Source organism: Schistocerca cancellata, chromosome 3, assembly GCF_023864275.1.
Source record: "Schistocerca cancellata isolate TAMUIC-IGC-003103 chromosome 3, iqSchCanc2.1, whole genome shotgun sequence".
NCBI classification, from domain to species: domain Eukaryota; kingdom Metazoa; phylum Arthropoda; class Insecta; order Orthoptera; family Acrididae; genus Schistocerca; species Schistocerca cancellata.
The window spans coordinates 259,721,936-259,741,348 of record NC_064628.1 but is presented as its reverse complement, the minus strand read 5'-3'; the positions used below and the strand labels follow the sequence as shown (position 1 = coordinate 259,741,348).

Below are 19,413 nucleotides of genomic sequence, written 5' to 3'. Positions count from 1 at the left end.
CCGCCGTGTAGTGTATCGATCGAATGGCGCGATAACTCGTCGATGGATCGATCGAGCTGGCGGCGGGTCGAAGCGCGTTCTTTCGCGCCGCCCGTAATGTGATTTGGGTGCCGGTACCACGGCACGCTCGCCCGCGGCGGAAGATGGAAACGGGTGAATTATTCATCGAGACGCCTACTAATTCAATATTTGTGACGACGCGCCGCCGTGTTTCTCCTGACGTGACCGACTGCCTCGAATCAGTGGTGTGGGAGCGATGAGGCCTGAACACGGCTAGATGAGCTCTTCATCAAAGCCAGGCGACTGTCATACACCAACAGCCAATACAGTGGGCTACGTCGTGAGGATGTGTATGCATAAACACACTAAGAGAAGGAAGGTAGTGAAGGCAATGTAGAAGAGCAAAGGAACACAGCTGGCAAATGGCGGAAGGAAAAGGTAGAAAGAATCACTGTATAGGGCAAGTGAGGGAAAAGAGAGAAAATGGGGAGATATAAAAGAGAGTAAGTGAGCACATAATAAAACTTCAGAGAAGGGCGGAATGAGCGGCAGAGGCATAGTGGGAGACTACAATAAGGAAGAAGCAAGGAGGAGAGAGAGAGGACAGAATAAGAAAACTTGGGGCAAATATCGTCATTAATTCCTTATGCTATTTCTTACATGACACAAACAGCACAGGCTATTGCAAGAGTTGTAGAAGTGAATGAAAGTAGTGTCACCCTTCTTTTCAACGGTTGAGTACCTGATGCTCCGGAAACTGGCGCTCGTACTCGAATGCTTAACCCAGTCGAACGCGTAACCCCTGCAATTAACCAGAACGCAACCCGCTCGTCATATCACTGCTCGCGTACGACACGCCAAGTGGGGACCAATTTCACAATATTTATCTTTGTGGACCTTTACGCTAATCGATATACTCACTGTAAAAGACTAGACACTGGATTCCATTAGGATATTGTAGCCGATTGGTACTGGGGAGGCAGCAATTTAAATTAATGTTCACTAGATTGTAGCTAGATTACGGAACGTAAGGCACTGAAACTATCCAACAGGAGAATTATTTCCAAGCTCCGGTCAAAGTGATTCATAAGCGTCGACGAAATGTCAAATCATTTTCTGTTACTTTATGCATTAATTGCAACTTTGAGACAACTACTGCGTTAAGTAAATTCACGAAAACTATCTACTGTTTTCATCCAGGATTGTGGGAAACCCTACGAATATACTTTACGAGCATCATGAAATGCAGTTCGAAGTATACAGCATTTATTCACTTCTTATGGCTGCAGCATAAAAGCCTGTAAGGCCTCTGTATAATATGCTTGTTTAATGAATCCTTTAAAGCAAGCCAGATGTGGTCAGTGTACATTATTTGGTCTCAGGACCACATTAGGCCTGCGTTCCCGCAACAAATGCGGTTAGCCATCATGAAAGTGATCAACCAGATTCTGGTATAAGTCAAAGTTATAAGCATAAAATGGACTTGGTACGTGCACTGTAACACACTCCTCCAGATTTCACTACAAGGAAGTCATGTTCTGTCAATAAATTCCCTTGATGTATCAATCACGTATCGGATTGATATAATAAATCTAAACCCACATGACGACTTCATAAAATTGTTAGGCCTACTTCATTTAGAAAATGTAAGTGAGAGTACTTGTACTACTACTTCGCGCTGCTGATTGTCAACATCGACTCCTACAGGAAATATCTTTCTCATAGAGCACAGAAGCAGTACTGCTGACTGCGTGGATCGTAGAGGAATAAAGACACAGCCCTATGAAGAACCAGAATACCCGCCTAATTAACGGCGCAAATAAAGAACTCGTTAGCTGAAATAATGTGCACATTTATTAATTAATTCTTCGTGAAATTATCAAATCGTTATAAAAAACACTAAACAAGACAATTTTTTGTTTCCGACTTCGTGGAAACATTGTCGACTTTGGTTTATTGGGAGAATTTCAGGAGAGGATGGTTCACCTGTGAAGGAGACCACATGCGACTGGTGCTACCTATTCTTGAATACTGCTTGAGTGTTTGGGATCCGTACTAGGTCGGACTGAAGGAAGACATCGAAACAATTGAGCGAGCTGCTAGATTTGTTACCGGTAGCTTCGAACAACACCTAAGCGTTACGGAGATGCTTCCGGAACTCAAAACGGGAATCTCGGAGAAAAAGCGACGATCTTTTCGAAAAACATTGTTGAGAAAATTTGGAGCTGTCTGCCGAACGATTCTACTGCCGCCAACATACAATGCGCGAAAGTACCACGAAGATAAGATCAGAGAAATTAGGGCTCACACGGAGGCGTACATACAGTCTTTCTTCCCTCGCTCTATTTGCGAGTAGAAAAAGAAAGGAAATGACAAGTATTGGTACAAGGATACCCTCCACCACGCACCGTACGGGTAGACGTAGATTTAGAGGTTTCAGATATTACCTCTGTTTCCATCATCAGAAATTAGCATTAAGTTTGCTGTATGCATCGATATGTACGTGACGATCGATACTCCTCTACGAAACTTCGAGAAAGGAAACTGAACACCGTAACCTGATACAAAGAATCTAAATCTTGTTCTGAAGATCCAGTGCTGTCAATCTTATATATGATGATTGTGTTTTATGCATCAGTTACGAAGATCAGTTCGCGTTTTTTGACGGTAGGTAGACATAAAGACGGTGACAAGCATCCTGTGCCTAATGATTTAATACGATCGAGGATGATACTGATAAGCAAGTTTGTCAAAGCAGCTGATACAGATCAGTTCGCGTTTTTTGACGGTAGATAGACATAAAAAAGGTGATAAGCACCCTGTGCCTAATGATTTAAAAGAGGCTGACAAGTGCGACGGGCTATTAATACAACGATAAATGTAAAATACCTGCGCGATAGATAAATACTCCGTGTAATTTAAGCATCTCCGCGCGAACTCGATAACAAAGATATACAGACTGTATTAAGCTACGGCAAAGAAATAATTGTTCCATGTTGGACACTGGAAGAGAGATAGTCTATGTCGGATTGACAGGAGATTGTTGGAAGCCGCCATTAAGGCAGTAATCTATGTTTTATGGTACTGAAGAAAATAAATACGTATAAAAGCACAAAAGGAGTATCAGGTGTGTAGAGTTCATAGCCCTTAATCATTTCAAAAGAAATATTCAGTGATTATAAAGATGCAAGTCGTTCGGAAGTGTTGTGTGGTTTGATGGCGCGGACCTGCAGTTTTGCACGTTTTTGGGATTCGTCGAGAATATTTCTCCGAAGACCTAAATAATAATTCACGAACTAAAGTTGGGCGCCACATTCCATACCCACGACAGAGCATAGCACTTGGCTGTACCGATCGATTTCCGTAGAGCGATAAATTATCTTTAGCGATTTCAGGTGGAGAAGTTCCAGCAAGGATACTCGACGAGATCTGCCGCTGCGAATGCATATGCTGTTATCGTATTCTTTAACTTACGGAGAACAGTAAGCAATATAGACTTCATAACCACCGCAAATATAACTAAAAGAACTCAAAAGGAGCAAACAGTAAAAATGAATCAGTAACCAAACCAAAAATAAAAAATAAGTTAATAATAATAAGCAATCACAGTAACAAAACGCTCATTAAATAATAGAGAGTATAAAAAGAAGAACTTTAAACACCTCTGAGTCACAGTGTACTCGTTAGGTAAACGAATCTTGACGACAAACACGGTAAAAACCGCTGTGAAGTCAAAACACTCCCCCTGCTTGGATCCATTTATTAAAGCCATATGGTTGTGGTACTGACATGAAATTTAATTTAGACTCTAATTAGAAAGATCTGTAGGTGTGCTGCGTCTACTCTACCGTGTTAAGTGCAAAATTACTCTGGGCGGTTTCAGTAGCCAAATTAGTAGTCGGCTCCAACTCTGGCTACTGATATTTCTGCCACGGCTCCCAAAGGGCCTCCTTTGGTAGGGACTATTTGTAAGAATAGCTTTTTGACTCCCGTTCTGCGGTTGGTCACGCGGTGCCACTAGAGTCCTTAAGAGGACCTCAGCAAAGTGTTCGAAACGTCGAGTATTCTAGAAATATTGAAGAGGAATAAATGTGATTTTTTGTCTCAAAGACGACAAAGATATCGCCAGTTGTACTTTACCCGCATGGCGAGATGTGACTCGCGGTCGGCAGAATAGGGCCAGCGGTGCCGTGGCACTGTAAGTCGATCTCTGTTTATCGCGGCAGTCATCACAGCCGGGCAACGGCACAGCGGAAACTAAGGCGAGGTAGAGAGAGGCGCTGCAGAAGGGGCCAGCGGCTGCACGAGTGCGCGACACGGGCGTGAACTGGCGGCGGTTTATCGTTGCCGATAGAGCGCGGGTCACGGAAGGAGGCGAAAAAACCGCCGCGGTCGCGTCGCTAGGCGAGCCGACCACGCCTTCCGGCGCGTGAGCCCGCCGGGGGTTATCCAGAGGGTCGCGGGCCGAATCCCGTCCCTGACCTCTTTCACCCGATACGCCCGAGAAACAAACGCCGGATGTTACTGCAGGTCTGGCGATTACGCTTATCGACACACTGCACGCTCATTTCCTCCTGGAACATCTGCTCGTCTAGGAACGATCGCATCAGCGCACACTCACACAGCACTCAGGCGCGTGCCAAACGGCGTAGTAATCACGAGGCTACGCATTCACGCAGTTATGCGAAATTCCGGCGTTGTTCGACGCACAAAACCGACGATCCCTCTCTATTGGCGTATTCTGCCAATCTGAAAAGAAAAAAAAAAAATCGCTGCAATAAGACATCCCTAGTAACGTGGCTGATGATTTGGATGACACAAAAGCACAACGCCGGGAGCAACCAAAATTTGGTGTATGCGTGACTCATTATTTGAGTAAAACTACCTCTTTCTACCCTGGACAGAACGATTGCGCGGGTTTGGTTTTCAATTTCACGCTGCTAAACTACATTATTCTTTTTGCATCACATTGGACTACAACGATTGTTCAAGTTCCCGGATTCCGTTTAGAAAACGTTTTGTTTAATATTGTGACCACCTGAAGGCTACACATCATTTCAAACTTCAGCCAGAAGACAAAGCCATAAATCCCTGAGGTAAATACACTTTCCAACGTTTCGTTAGTTTAAGGCTATTCCTGCATTATTTTAGAGTGGGAAAGTTCCATTTAAAGCATATAAGGTGTCCAAACAAATGCATGATATGCCAGTTGGACTTTACACACGTTCGTAAGCCGCTACTTCTCAATCAAGTAGCTCCTCTATGCCTTCACGAGGGCTGAAAGCACCCCGCTTGCCAAAAGCGCTCTGCAGATCTAGTCAGTCTCCCATCCAAATACTAGCCGAGGCGGGCAACGCTTAACTTCGGTGATCTGACGGGAACCAGTGTTACCATTGCGGCAAGGCCGTTGGCGGCATAGTAACTTAGTCTATTTTATGCCTTAGTCCCTCCGTTTCAAAACTGGCCACGTAAATTGTTTCACTGGTTATGGAATATCAAAAGCACGCCAAAGGCATTAGACTCTCGATCGTTTTATTTCAAGTCGGTGTAAGGGAGATAAACACTACCGACAACGTTGGCTATAAATGCAAATGTAACTCAGTGTAAAAAAAGAACACTGTATAAAACCACTAAATAAGTTTAATTTTATCTACTAAGAAGATAAAAAAATATCCTGTTAGCGCAAGAAAAATAAATTGCAACCATTCAAACTGGGCAATCTTAGCTGCAAGTAGGTGTAAAGTATTTCCCATCAATACAATTATGATGCTGATTGCGCTGAACCGTTTGACTACACGAATAAACGCAAACTCGATAAACTGGCGCTATGAAGCACGCCAGATTCGGATACTGTACGCTGCTCTCGCGTTCTTTGTACAATGTTAAGGAGATAAACTCATTTTCTGAGGTAGTGTGGTCAATAGCTGGAAGAAAAGAGAAAGAATACGTTTATTCCCACTATGCAGTTTGTAAGCCAAAACATCATCTTTCTATTATAAATCCTAACACTAGCACCGCGATGTACAATTAAATATATTTTAAAAGTGTAGCATGGTTTGCATCGAAACTAAAACTCTGTTTCGTTACGCCATGCATGTTCCGACAACAGTGACTCCAATGTCTTGCTGACAAAGTCACTATATCACTTACTTGGATATGAGCTAACGTGCATATCTTTGTACAGCTACCCAGCCCCCCCTCCCCCCACTATATATATATATATATATATATATATATATATATATATATATATATATATATATATATAGCAAATTTAAGTTGCTAGAAAATTATTTCTTGTTTTGTTATCTTTCCATTAGCAATTGATAGCGCTTTGAATTATATATATATATATATATATATATATATATATATATATAACAAGAAATAATTTTCTAGCAACTTAAATTTGCTATGGTTGGAGGATAGACACTGAGATGAGAATGTCGTAATCACAGTAGCTTTATCGTGGATGCATCCTCTACTTCACTAGAAGTTAACTAGACAGCATATTTTTCTAAACGCAATATATGCACAAAAGTAGTGCTGAGTTATGTAAGATGAATTTTACGGAAGGTATGCGGATTAACACACAGTGTTAGTGGCACAGGCAATAACTGCAAATTTTGAATGCAGATCAAAAATGCACTGTGAAATCACTTACGTGATCAATGTAAGTTCACTCTGAAAGGAGTATCAACACAAATGATTCAAATGAACATCAGATCAAGGCTGCTATGACAGATAAATAGCCGGGATCTAAAAAGTTTAATGCTAACGCCAAAGTGCAATCAATCATTGGCCGCCGTCACCCATCAGAAACGTATCAGCCAAGTACGTCGATTGTCAGCGACAGCGACGCAGCGAGCCAATCATCGCTTCTTCTAAACTGCTCGTTGCGACAAAGGAACGGTGAAACTGCATTTCACTAAATGGCTACAACTTTGCAGTCAAATGAAATAAAAGACACGTCCTAAAATCTCTCCCTGACGTTCTGTTAAAACCATCGCTATGTACTGTTAGCAAATGAAGCGGTGGGCGTGAGATTCATATTAAATTGTAGCAAGACACATGACTGAAAACTAGCAATACGGTGTTTTATAACAGTTTATCTACGTGCCTGCCAGCCAGTAAACGAGAGGCAGAGTTGTAGTAAAAGGTATTTAGATCGCAGCTACTAGATCTACAGTCTAGCTTTTCCCATGTTAAACTAAACAGTAACTACATATGTACAGAGATATACTGTACTCCCGAAATATGTAAAAGCATATGCCCAGAGCTAAGTTTATCCGTTACCAAACCAACGAAATTTGCCGCGGCTCGCGCTCAGATTCTGAGGCGCTAACGACAGCACCTGGCTATACCAAACGGCCGCCTCTCCCACGAGCAGAGTTGCTGTAAGAAGGCGACAGGTGTCGCTAGTGGCTGGGTCGAGCGGAGGTCCGTTGCCGATAGGGCTATTCGCTTCCTTATAAAATACATATATTTTTCTTTATTTTCTCGATTGTAGTTCAAGAAATGCACAAAATACGACTAGAAAAAGTTGCCCTGTGTTAACAATATCCCAACACCTTGCCATGCATACAGTACCATCTATTGGGCATACACTTTCCCAAGCGATGGGTGCTATACTGCACCGTAAGGTAAACAGACTCCCGTATAGTGTAGATAGGGAGATTGATGCAAAACAAAAGAAGAAAGGAAGGATTGAGATTTCAAGCAACAAAAGGGAAATAGGGAATTTCGTTTCACTGCGAGGAAAGCAAGTCACCTAATCGGTAGAGGCGGCAATCTGTGTTCACCTTCCTCTCGTACAATCCAGTAACATCACATTCATCGGCGACAAATACACTTGCGTGACCTCATTCCATACATGATAGATTTTTCAAAAACATAATGCAGCATCGTTACACGGTGTCGTTACGTTCGCTGTATCTCAATTACGATTATATCTTCAACTTCTGAACTTAAAAAGTACGATGGTAAGCGTCTGCCACACTCTAGTCAGTGGGTGCTCTCACTCAACCATTCACAACAGCGCCACTACACATTTTAACACTAGATTTGAACCTCCTGTATCTTCGCTACGTACAAAAATCTCGCAGTTACAAAAGCTGCGTACAGTAGCTCACCATGCGATTTAGTATCGTTCCTAGTGAATACACTGCTACGAATTTTAGCTTCTGGAAATTAACCACGAATAGATATTTTTTTTCTCCCTGCAGTCATATGACTGGTTTGATGCCACTCTGCTCCTATCTCGGGCCAATATTCTCAGCACCATGTCTCCATTACGCGATAATTTGTTTTACACTTTCCAACCCAGGCTACCTTTAAAATTTTTCCCTCCAAAATTCCTTCAGCGTTACTGCGTCTACATATATACTCTTCGATTAATTGTAAAACTAGTTGTTATTTCATACCGAACAGCTGGTTCCCTACAGCTCTTTCCGCGCAAGGAGCGTGGAAATAATGGATTCATGTACACCTTTATTTGAGATGTGAAACCAATTTTTATCTCAAAAATCTCTAGTCAAAAGAACATTTATAAATTCCTCCCTGAAACTAGAATTTTTCCAGAATGGATTTTCACTCTGCAGCGGAGTGTGCGCTGATATGAAACTTCCTGGCAGATTAAAACCGTGTGGCGGACCGAGACTCGAACTCGGGACCTTTGCCTTTCGCGGGCAAGTGCTCTACAAACTGAGCTACCCAAGCACGACTCACGCCCCGTCCTCACAGCTTTACTCAACTAGAATTTTGAATTTTCTAGAATTAACGCCTGCTTGTCGTTTGGGAATTTCCATACTTTGCGGTACCTGTCCGCAGAAGATATTGAAAGAAATTAGATTTTTTACCGATTGGTAAAAACATGTCACTAGTTGGAAGTAAATATTATATGACGAAAGTTTTATGATGATTATTGTGAAGCTTCATATTTTCAAGGCGTATTACATGACCCATAAAAATTACGGAAAGTCAATCGTTAGTAGAAATCAGCGGCTAATGTTTCGGGTACAAAACGTTCAGCCGTCTTCGGAGAGAACCTGAAACGTGAAGGTAAAGCGCTCCCGTCTACCTTATTTACCGGTATGCGTATGATACCATAATAAACCACACGGGCAGCAGAATCTGTAAAACAGCTTCATACAGTGATGGCTGTAGCACATATCTCTGCTGCCCATGTGGAGTTTCTTCCATAATTGTTTGTCATGCTCTCGTGCGCCCTATCGGCGTGTATAAGGTGAACGGGAGCGCTTTGCCCCCATGCTTCAGACTCGAAACATTAGCCGCTTACAAAGTTGCAAATTTTCACAATCTGTTATTAGCGTCCGCTAAAATGAGGCAACGTGACAATCTTCTCTCCTTGACAATACGGCGGATGGGGGCTCACCCGGACAGCGTAATTTCTGCCGCCGTTCTTCGACACCTCGCAACGCAATTATGCGGCCACATAGCGGTCTCGGCGAGGTTTTCGCGCCGGCTCACTAACGCCCTCATTAAAGCGCGGCGGCTCCGCCAGTTCACTGGCGACGTGTTTACGTGGCGCGCCCAACACGTCTCGCCAGCAGCGGCGATTAGTGCGACTCCTCTAACACCCGCTAAGCGGCATTTCTCGGCGGCGGACAGGGGCCGTTTCCCCGGCACTGCTCATTATGCGGTTCACAACTCTCGGGTAATCGGTGAAGATCCGCATCGTACAGTGGCCGGGCAGTCACGAAACTCTGCAACTCAGAAATGAAATGGAATCGTCGTGCAGCGTTGTTGGCCGGAAGGCCCCAACCGTGGAAGTTCGGCCGCCGAGTTGCAAGTCTTATTTCAGGTGACGCCACATTTTGGCGACTTGTATGTCGGTGATGATGAGGACAACAGAACACCCAGTACACGAGCGAAGAAAATCTCCAACCCGGTTGGGAATCGAACGCGGGCCCACTGCACGACAAGCAAAGACGTTACCACTCAGCTAAGCTCGCGGACTTGCAACTCAGTAAAGAACGGGGTAAGATCCACTAATCCCCACATTCTAAATCGGCAACTCGAAGTCATCTTTGTGCGTACATAGATTTGGGCAGACGAGACCTCTACGCTTTGGGGACCGACAAATGCGTGCGAGAGTTTTCATACACAACACTTTGTTTGATACTTCTCACCCAGATATTTAAACTTTTGTGAGTAATACACCGGGTGATCAAAAACTCTGGCCGGAGTGGCCGAGCGGTTCTAGGCGCTTCAGTCTGGAACCGCGCGACCGCTACGGTCGCAGGTTTGAATCCTGCTCGGGCATGGATATGTGTGATGTCCTTAGGTTAGTTAGGTTTAAGTAGTTCTAAGTTCTAGGGGACTGATGACCTCAGATGTTAAGTCCCATAGTGCTCAGAGGCATTTGAACCAAAAACTCAGTTTAAATCTGAAAACTGAATAAATCATGGAATAATGTGAATAGAGAGGTACAAATTGACACACTTGCTTGGAATGACATGGGGTTTTATTAGAACCAAATAAATACAAAAGTTCAAAATTGTCCGACAGATGGCGTTTCATCTGATCAGAATAGCAATAATTGGCATAACAAAGTAAGACAAAGCAAAGATGATGTTCTTTACAGGAAACGCTCAATATGTCCGCCATCATTCCTCAACAATAGCTGTAGTCAAGTAATAATGTTGTGAACAGCACTGTAAAGCATGCCCGGAGTTATGGGGAGGCATTGGCGTCGGATGTTGTCTTTCAGCATCCCTAGAGATGTCGGTCGATCACGATACACTTACGACTTCAGGTAACCCCAAAGCCAACAATCGCGCGAACTGAGGTCCGGGGACCTGGGAGGCCAAGCATGGCGAAAGTTGCTGCTGACCACACGATCATCACCAAACGACGCGCGCAAGAGATCTTTCACGCGTCTAGCAATACTTTTTTTTTGTTCTGATAAAACGCCATGTCATTCCAAGCATGTGTGTCAATTTTTACCTCTCTGTCTACATTATTCCGTGGTTTATTAAGTTTTCAAATTTATACTGACTTCTTGATCACCCAGTACTTTGTGAAGAGTATCAAACAGACGTTCGGCTCAACAGTGTCGGCTCAGGTCACTTGCCAAAAACTGACAACAAAACCAAAGAAAGACAAGACATGAAACGCATTCGCAGTTGCGAATATGAACCGCCTCCATCTGCATAATTGAATGACGCTGATGAAAATTTGTACCGAACCGCGACTAGAACTCGCATTTCGCGCTTCAGGCGAACGGTCGCTTTACTATCAAGCTCTCCGAACACGACTCACGACCAGACCCGAACTTCCAAACATCATCGTCCACGTGCCACATATGTACTCATGCATTCCTTTACCGTTATTCCCGTACAGGAGAGACATTTTATTTTTAAGTCGCAGGCCCGGCACCGGTTGATAAATACGATATTGCAGGGCCTGTGTTGTGAAGTAGCGCGATGCAATGTTCCTTCGGAATAACATTAATGGGATGAGCGAGTATAAGCATGAGACAGGGACGAGGACCTCTAAGTTTGGCTGTCAGTGACTGTCAGCGCACGGATAGCCGAAGCGAATAGTCGGCCCGGTACCTCAGCGTGTACGCTCAGAGGCTTAGCAGTCCCCTCTAATACAAACTAACGGATCAACGGTGAACTTGAACGAGCGTCATGGGACGTCCACCCTGTACAAATAACGACCATTAACGAACAAAATGAGGTCACCAAAAAAAGTGTTAGCTGCTCTCTGTAATAAAAAAAATTTAAAAAACTGAGTGAATGAATCAACGATGTAGTTTAACGGGTGTCATGAGACGCCCACCCTGAGCAAATCCAACGAACTATAACGGACATGCCGGCAGAATAGCTCAGCGTGTTCGGTCAGACGGTTAGATACCCTCTGTAATAAATAAATAAAATAATAAAAAACCTCAGTGAACGGATCAACGAAGAACCTGAACAGCTCTCATCGGACGTCCGCCCCGAACAAATTCAACGAACAATCTAGAACAAAATGAGATGAACAAAAAAAAAAAAATTTAAAAAGTGGTTAAGGCGACCGCCCGCGTGAAGCGGGAAATCCGAGGTCGATTCGCACTCCAGCAAACATTTTCGTCATCGTCATTCCATTGTACAGCTGGAGGCCGTTCATATTCGCAACTGCGAACACATTTCATGTCTTTCATAGCAGCTGTAGTAAAAAAAAAAAAAAAATGGTTCAAATGGCTCTGACACTATGGGACTTAACATCGGAGGTCATCAGTCCCCTAGAACTTAGAACTACTTAAACCTAACTAACCTAAGGACATCAGACACATCCATGCCCGAGGCAGGGTTCGAACCTGCGACCATAGCAGTCGCGCGGTTCCGGACTGAAGCGCCTAGAACCGCTCGGCCACCGCGGCCGGCAGCTGTAGTCGCCGCAGTGAAGGAACATTGAATTGTACTTCTTAACAACACTCGCGCTTCAGTTTCGTAAGTCTTTATCCAGAGCAAAACTCGGCAATGGCAGATAGGACAGACTGCATTTACTGAAGTATGTTTGTAACAAGCAAAACCTTCTGAATAAAAGCACTTGCATTTGAAACTCTTTATTACAAACTTTCCTTCATCCTCATTCTCTCAGACAGGGTATGTAAGAAAATAATTTAGTTTATTGTAGATTTCAGTACTCCTCAGCTTAACATTGGTACACTATTACAATATGGCTAATGATGTTTTGCAATGAACGACCAACAGAATTTTACAGGTGCGCCGCTGATTGCGAAGCACTGGCGGTAAGGTCAGTTTTGGGGAAGTTGGCGGAGTTTGTGTGTAGTGCAGATAGAAGTTACAGGTTTTCTGTGATCTGCCTTAGAACTTAATCGGCCGCAACAGGCGCTAACATAACGCCACTTTTATTAAAATGGTATTTTATGTTGAAACACCTGCGTCGGCCGAAGTGGCCGTGCGGTTAAAGGCGCTGCAGTCTGGAACCTCAAGACCGCTACGGTCGCAGGTTCGAATCCTGCCTCGGGCATGGATGTTTGTGATGTCCTTAGGTTAGTTAGGTTTAACTAGTTCTAAGTTCTAGGGGACTAATGACCTCAGCAGTTGAGTCCCATAGTGCTCAGAGCCATTTGAACCATTTTTTGAAACACCTGCAGTCTCGCAAATATCATAATTTTATCAAAGCTGGACATACTTGTCGGTAGTGAGTTACCTGAGATCCTTATTTGTATAAAACAGTGCTATTTTCTGCCTTTCGATCGCTATTTTTATTATATCAGACTGACCTGTTTCGGGCACCGTCGCCCATCTTTAGATCATTTCTCGTCGTCTTAACGGAACTATTAGTTTCTCTGTCATATGCCCGAATCCATATGACAGTATCCATATGCTACTAACCCACCGCTCTGCTGACCACAACTAAAGAAACTATTAGTCATCTCGCGGTCAAATTCAAGAGCATGCCCAACTTCATCCTGTCAAGAATATTTAGTCGTTATTTCTTAATCGTTGCACCACAATGCGTTTAAGAATGATGGTGACTGCGACTGAGGCAACTGTTCAGATTACGAAACTCAACTGACACCACTTAGCGTCTGACGAATTTATTACGGTGATAATGCACAACGAACTAAATTGATATACAAGCCAAAATTCTTCGCAATCATTATGAATAAATATGTGCTATTCCTTATTCTGAAGATCTTAACACTGAAAGCAGTACTCAAATCTACGTTACGATATTGAGCGATAGAGCTTTCAGGTCACAGATCGCCACCCAGACCTCCCATCGAATTTGATAGGGCCGACTCCCAGTGATTGAATAAGGGTACATGAACCACCGATTCCAAAGGGATCAATATGAAGATCGTAACATACTAAAAACCTAAGCAAAAGTAACAATAATACGATAGCAAAATCAAATAATGTTACCAGAGAAGTGTTAGCTTCAAACGAGGTGTTAAGTACCCAGTTAAAATGTTATCTGCGTCTAGCCAACCAGGAGGGTTACGAGACACTTGTTGCTGTGCCTTGCAACCCGCTTCGTGCGAGGCCACCAGATAGGGGGAGTTACACGCACGACCAATATCCGCTCTAGTATGCAAAAATTCTCATTTTAATGGCTGCTGAATATGTTTCAGATTGCCGATATGGGCAGCACTAGTACCTTCAGAATCCATAATTATGAGGCAGTAATACCAGGATAGAGTAGCTTGGAGAGCTGCAGTAAACCAGTCTTCGGACTGAAGACCACATCAACAATACCTGTATTGGCTGACGAAGGTGAATATGGAACTTATAATATTAATCATTTATGACGCCTTTCAGCATAACGTAAACGCCACACAAAATAATGAAAACTATAGCGCACGTAAGTCTTTTTTCGTTCTTACATATTCCAATGGGATATAACTCATTTCCCATGTCTAAATAAAAAGGAATAAGCTCCTAAACAAGTCTGCTAGTGCAAGTACTAACTTGGTAAATAGATTACATGCATGCACAAAATCAGCCACATTGGTTGTAACGCAAGGGTACCAGTTGAAAACAATCATAGAGCTGTCTCAAGCAGTTATATCTCTTTTTATTTTATCCATTAGAAATGGTTGGTGACAGCCTTTGGCTGTAAAACTAATGGGTCTGCTTATAAAATATATTTTTCTTATGCCTGTCACGATTTTCCTTTTATTTTCATGCACGGCGTGTTTCAGAAAATGATTTCCATTTCCGTGTTATTACAATATCTATGCGTGTTGTAGTTCACATATCGAAAATATCACGTATAAATAGCATAATATACGAATAAAGCACTTGAAAATCGAAATCGTTTCTGCAGAAGCGTCGTGCGTGAAATAAATAAAAAAGCAGATCGTTACTGGCAGCAGTAGTTATTTTGTAAACAAACCTCCGAGTTACATCTGTGACTTTTGAATGAGGGCTCTGGTAGTCGGCAAGCGTGTTTCATTGTCTCTGAATAGATGTCTTTAGTCAAGCTGCTGTGAACCAGACTCCAACGAGAAAAGTAGCGATCCAAAGTAGTGATTATGAATCCGCGTAACACGACGTCGCTTCTAAAAATTATCAAACATTTCCGAAGAACATACTCACAGGCAGCATTCTATCAATAGGTAAAAGTGATTTTTAAATATGACTGTCACAACTTCGCAGATCCATACAATAGAAAAAGTTCGACTTTGAGTTGTCCCCGTGGTACAAAAAAATAGAAAGAAACTGAAAAACGTAGCAATATATTACCACCAAAAATTTGCATATATCTTCTCTAGACTATAGCCAGAAATATGATATTGACGCGACTTATGACTTTTTGTACGTGCTGATTCGATAGGATTACATCGATCAAACCTGCTTTGTACGCTGATCAAAACGTACACCACGGTAGTACGCGGTGCTGCGCGGCATAAATATCTGCTCGCTTCCTAGCTTGATACCCAAAAGTGAAGTTTCGTTATTGGGGAAAAAGAGAGAGAGAGATTTGAGATCGAATTAGTGTGTGAACACATGCGATGCTAGTACGATTAACACATACTAAATAAGATATTGCAGCACATTTTAGGAACTGTATACTCCAACGGAACACCTGTACGGGTTGTTTCACGAACCTTGCCCTAGCGTGTGGGATCCGTCGTATGGTTGATCTGTAAGCAATACATCATACTGACGTCCTTGTTGGCTGTAGCTAAAATGTGAACTAGGAAACACTCTAAGAACGTCTTTCAGTATCTCAGAGAAAACTATCGCCAATAACAGTAGTTTACGGAGCAAAAACATGGGAACTACTAACATCCTACTCGGAGGCACATTAAGTATACGCTGCTTCCTCTCTCCGTTAGCGAATTGAACTAAAAAACTACAACAAAGTAAAAACCAGCACTATAAACTTCATTCGCTCAGTATTTACTCAGAAAGAAGAGAGGATAAAGGACGTTGCTATCTTCATTATAAGAGGCTACACGGACATCTTCGATAAATAAACTGTGTACAACGGGCGTAGTATTTTCCGAGTTGTCGTATTTCAAATTTTGAAGAGGAGTACATCTCCCGCAACTGTCGTAATTCTGATTCTACTAAACTTAGCTATGAAGGATAATTTTTAACTGCGATGAGCAGCATTACAGCATAGCGATACGGTATAGTTACCAAAAGCCGATTACGTCCTAAGACAGTATCAGCTCGCGTATGTATAAATACACAAATGAGACACACGCGCATCATCCCGTACACCTGAGCGTAAAACACAGTGCCAGACGCTCTGTGATGTCAAGCTTACTGTGCCACCCACTGTCTCGTGACTATAAAGTAGAATTAATGTCGTTTATGCGTTGGACATATCCGACTGTGGCTCTCTGAGCACGTGAGAATGTATTCCGGAATGTTACAGGAAAGTCTCCTTCCCATATGTTTTCATTCACGTGCAACATAAAAACATTACGATTTTATGATGTGAAAGTGACGGACTTCCTGAAACTGCACTTTCTATTAATGTTCATGATACGTACAACATACGCTGTCGAATTCGGAATAAACATTCCGTCATCAAATGTGTCTATAAAACAAATCACAACTGCTCGGTTTAGGTAATAATGCTTCACTGTCAGTTGGGAATTCGAATGAGTTGTAAAATATAAAAGAACGTACTAACTTTATGCGATTTTTCTACGTGGTGAAGTGGAAAGGCATGGTACCATTGATTACTTGCGTGGACGTATTTTACTAAACACATGCAGATATGATCGGTGTCTCATATGTAACTGCTGATAGATGTGTATTCCGAAATCAATCATTTTTATTGTATGAATAATCAGTATCGAGAAAGATCAGCCTGAGCAAGTCACACAGTAAAACATCATTGCAGCAGCGTTCCTTCGACATGTCATCGTCACCAACGACTGGGAGATTAAAAAACAAAGTAAGACTTCCGTAGCCGTTGTCATTAATGATAAAAATGTCTAGGTTGTCAGGCGTGGTCACGTTCATGTTCAATTTCTTCCTACACAAACGACATTTCGATCTGTCTGCTGGAATCTTCTGATGTCCCCGGTGTTCGGTTAACAGGAGGCAGCAGAAGATCCCGATGACGTTCCAACCAGACGGGTCGAAACGACGATCGTGTAAGAAGAAACTGAAGAACAAGCCGGAAGATGCTAGCTACTGAGCTTCTAGATAAATGACTGTCGCTCGCAGCGAGACTCACCCGTCGCGTTTCGCTGGCACTGCGCCGCTGCACGGCTATCGGTCCGCCGCCGACATCGGGCGCCGGGGACGTGGAGGCTGCGGCTGCGGCGGCCGCAGAGCCCGGCGGGGGCGTGGGGGCGGGCGTCACGACGCACGGCGCCGGCCCCGGACCTGCAGTCGGCCCTCCAGTCACCATCACTGCGCTGCCATGCAACAACACCTCCACTGCCGCACGCACTCCGCGCTTCCTCGCTCAGCCGGTCACCCGCACACGGGGGTGGGAAAGCACGCCGCGGAAGTGAACTGCCGCAAAACGGTAGCAACGGCGGTGGTCAGAACACACACACACACAAAATAACAAAAAAAAATGCTCCGGTTTGTGGTTTTGTCACGGTCGCGAGCAGAAGTAATCGCCTCGCTCAGTTCCACCCGTGCGGTTTATCGGTGCGCGTAACAAGTGGTTGCCACGGCAGCTGCGTGTCGTTCGTCTTTTTGCGCTCGGCGCGTCTTCGACGGCGTTAGGTTTGCACAGGCGCTGTACGGTCCTCAACTGTCTGCTGCGCACGAGCTTCGGTCGTGGACTGAAGAAAAAGTGGCGGCGCTGCGGCCTGCCACGCTCCCGGCCCCCCCACCACCGGCGGCGGCGGCTCCCCTCCACGAGCAGAGGCGCGCGCGTCCGGGCGCTTCCCCCACCACCGCGCGTGCCTGGGGCACCGCGGCGGCAGGCCCGCTCACAGAGGCGCGCGAGCGCAGCTCTGTGGGAATGAATACCTGCCGCCCGGCTACCTGCGCCGCCCGGCATTCCACAGCCCTACCAACTTCAACTGACCGCGGCGGAACCCGCACACTTCCCTACCAAAAGCTTCACTACACCCACAAAGACAGTTCACCGTCTACGTGTAACTCGTCATCGAGCTGTGGTCGCGCACAGCGGGAGAATTCGCTTGTTCTGATAAACCTTTAGATCGCTCCGCAATCTAGCGGCATGTTGATCAATCTCATAGAGAAAAAGCTTCACACAAACAGTACCTGAGCTAATGCAATGTCCTCAGAGAAAGCTTACTTTTTGTTGATTCTTACAGAGAAGATAACGGCAACCAGACACTTTTCATAACGCCGTTTAGTGACATAAATAGTGAGTGCCTTTACCAGTTTCGATCCGACAGGTTCATCATCAGGGAGCTTGTTCACGTTAAGATACATTTTGATTGTAGTTTCTATTAGTTTCCACTACTTATTCGTCCCTATGATGAAAATTCCTTGGAGGGGTGGTGGCCTATAGCCAAAACAAGATGTGGGAAACTGTCTGCTTAACTCAGTATGAGATTTTCACTCTGCAGCGGAGTGTGCGCTGATATGAAACTTCCTGGAAGATTAAAACTGTGCACCCGACGGAGACTCGAACTCGGGACCTTTGCCTTTCACGGGCAAGTGCTCTACCAACTGAGCTCCCCAAGCACGACTCACGCTCCGTCCTCACAGCTTTACTTCTGCCAGTACCTCGTCTCCTACCCTCCAAACTTTACAGAAGCTCTCCTGCTTCCTAGAGCACTTGCCCGCGAAAGGCAAAGGTCCCGAGTTCGAGTCTCGGTCCGGCACACAGTTTTAATCTGCCAGGAAGTTTCATGTCTCCTTAACTGTAATTGTAGACAGTTTCTCATAGCATGTTTTGATTATAGGGCACCAAAACGCCAAGAAATTTACATAATATCGGGGAATAACAAGTGAAAATTAATGTAAACTACAATAAAAATGTATGTAAACGTGAACAAGGCGTCTCATGATGAATCTACTGGTTCGAAACTGGCTACGGCGCTATCTATGTACATAAATAGCATTAGAAATAAATGGTTCAAATGGCTGTGAGCACTATGGGACTTAACTTCTGAGGTCATCTGTCCACTAGAACTTAGAACTACTTAAACCTAAGGACATCACACACATCCATGCCCGAGGCAGAATTCGAACCTGCGACCGTAGTGGTAGCGCGATTCCAGACTGTACCGCCTGGAACCGCTCTGCCACTCCGGCCGGTCATTACAAACAATGGCTGACTGCTGTTACCTTCTCTCCAAGAGGCAACTTGTATTTTGTACACAGCCATGGCGCTAAATGTCAGTTTTCGACAAAGCAGCATTGCTGTTTTGGTTGTGAGAAGGGGGCGGGGCACGGCGGTTATCACTCTTTTGTCTGGTTTGTTGCAATTCGCCACGTATTCCTCTCCCATACCAGCCGCCTCTTCTCA

The 19,413-nt window shown here is 44.1% G+C and overlaps 1 protein-coding gene across 1 annotated transcript in view; it reads right to left on the bottom strand.

Annotated features, from left to right (window-relative positions):
• Window positions 1-17,737, bottom strand: part of LOC126176247 (protein hairy) — a 33,220-nt gene extending 15,483 nt beyond the window's left edge. The window contains exon 1 of the mRNA XM_049923393.1: window positions 17,188-17,737. Coding sequence (XP_049779350.1) covers window positions 17,188-17,364 — 177 coding nt within the window. The 5' untranslated portion in view covers window positions 17,365-17,737. The remainder of the gene's footprint in view (window positions 1-17,187) is intronic.
• Window positions 17,738-19,413: the final 1,676 nt, after the last annotated feature.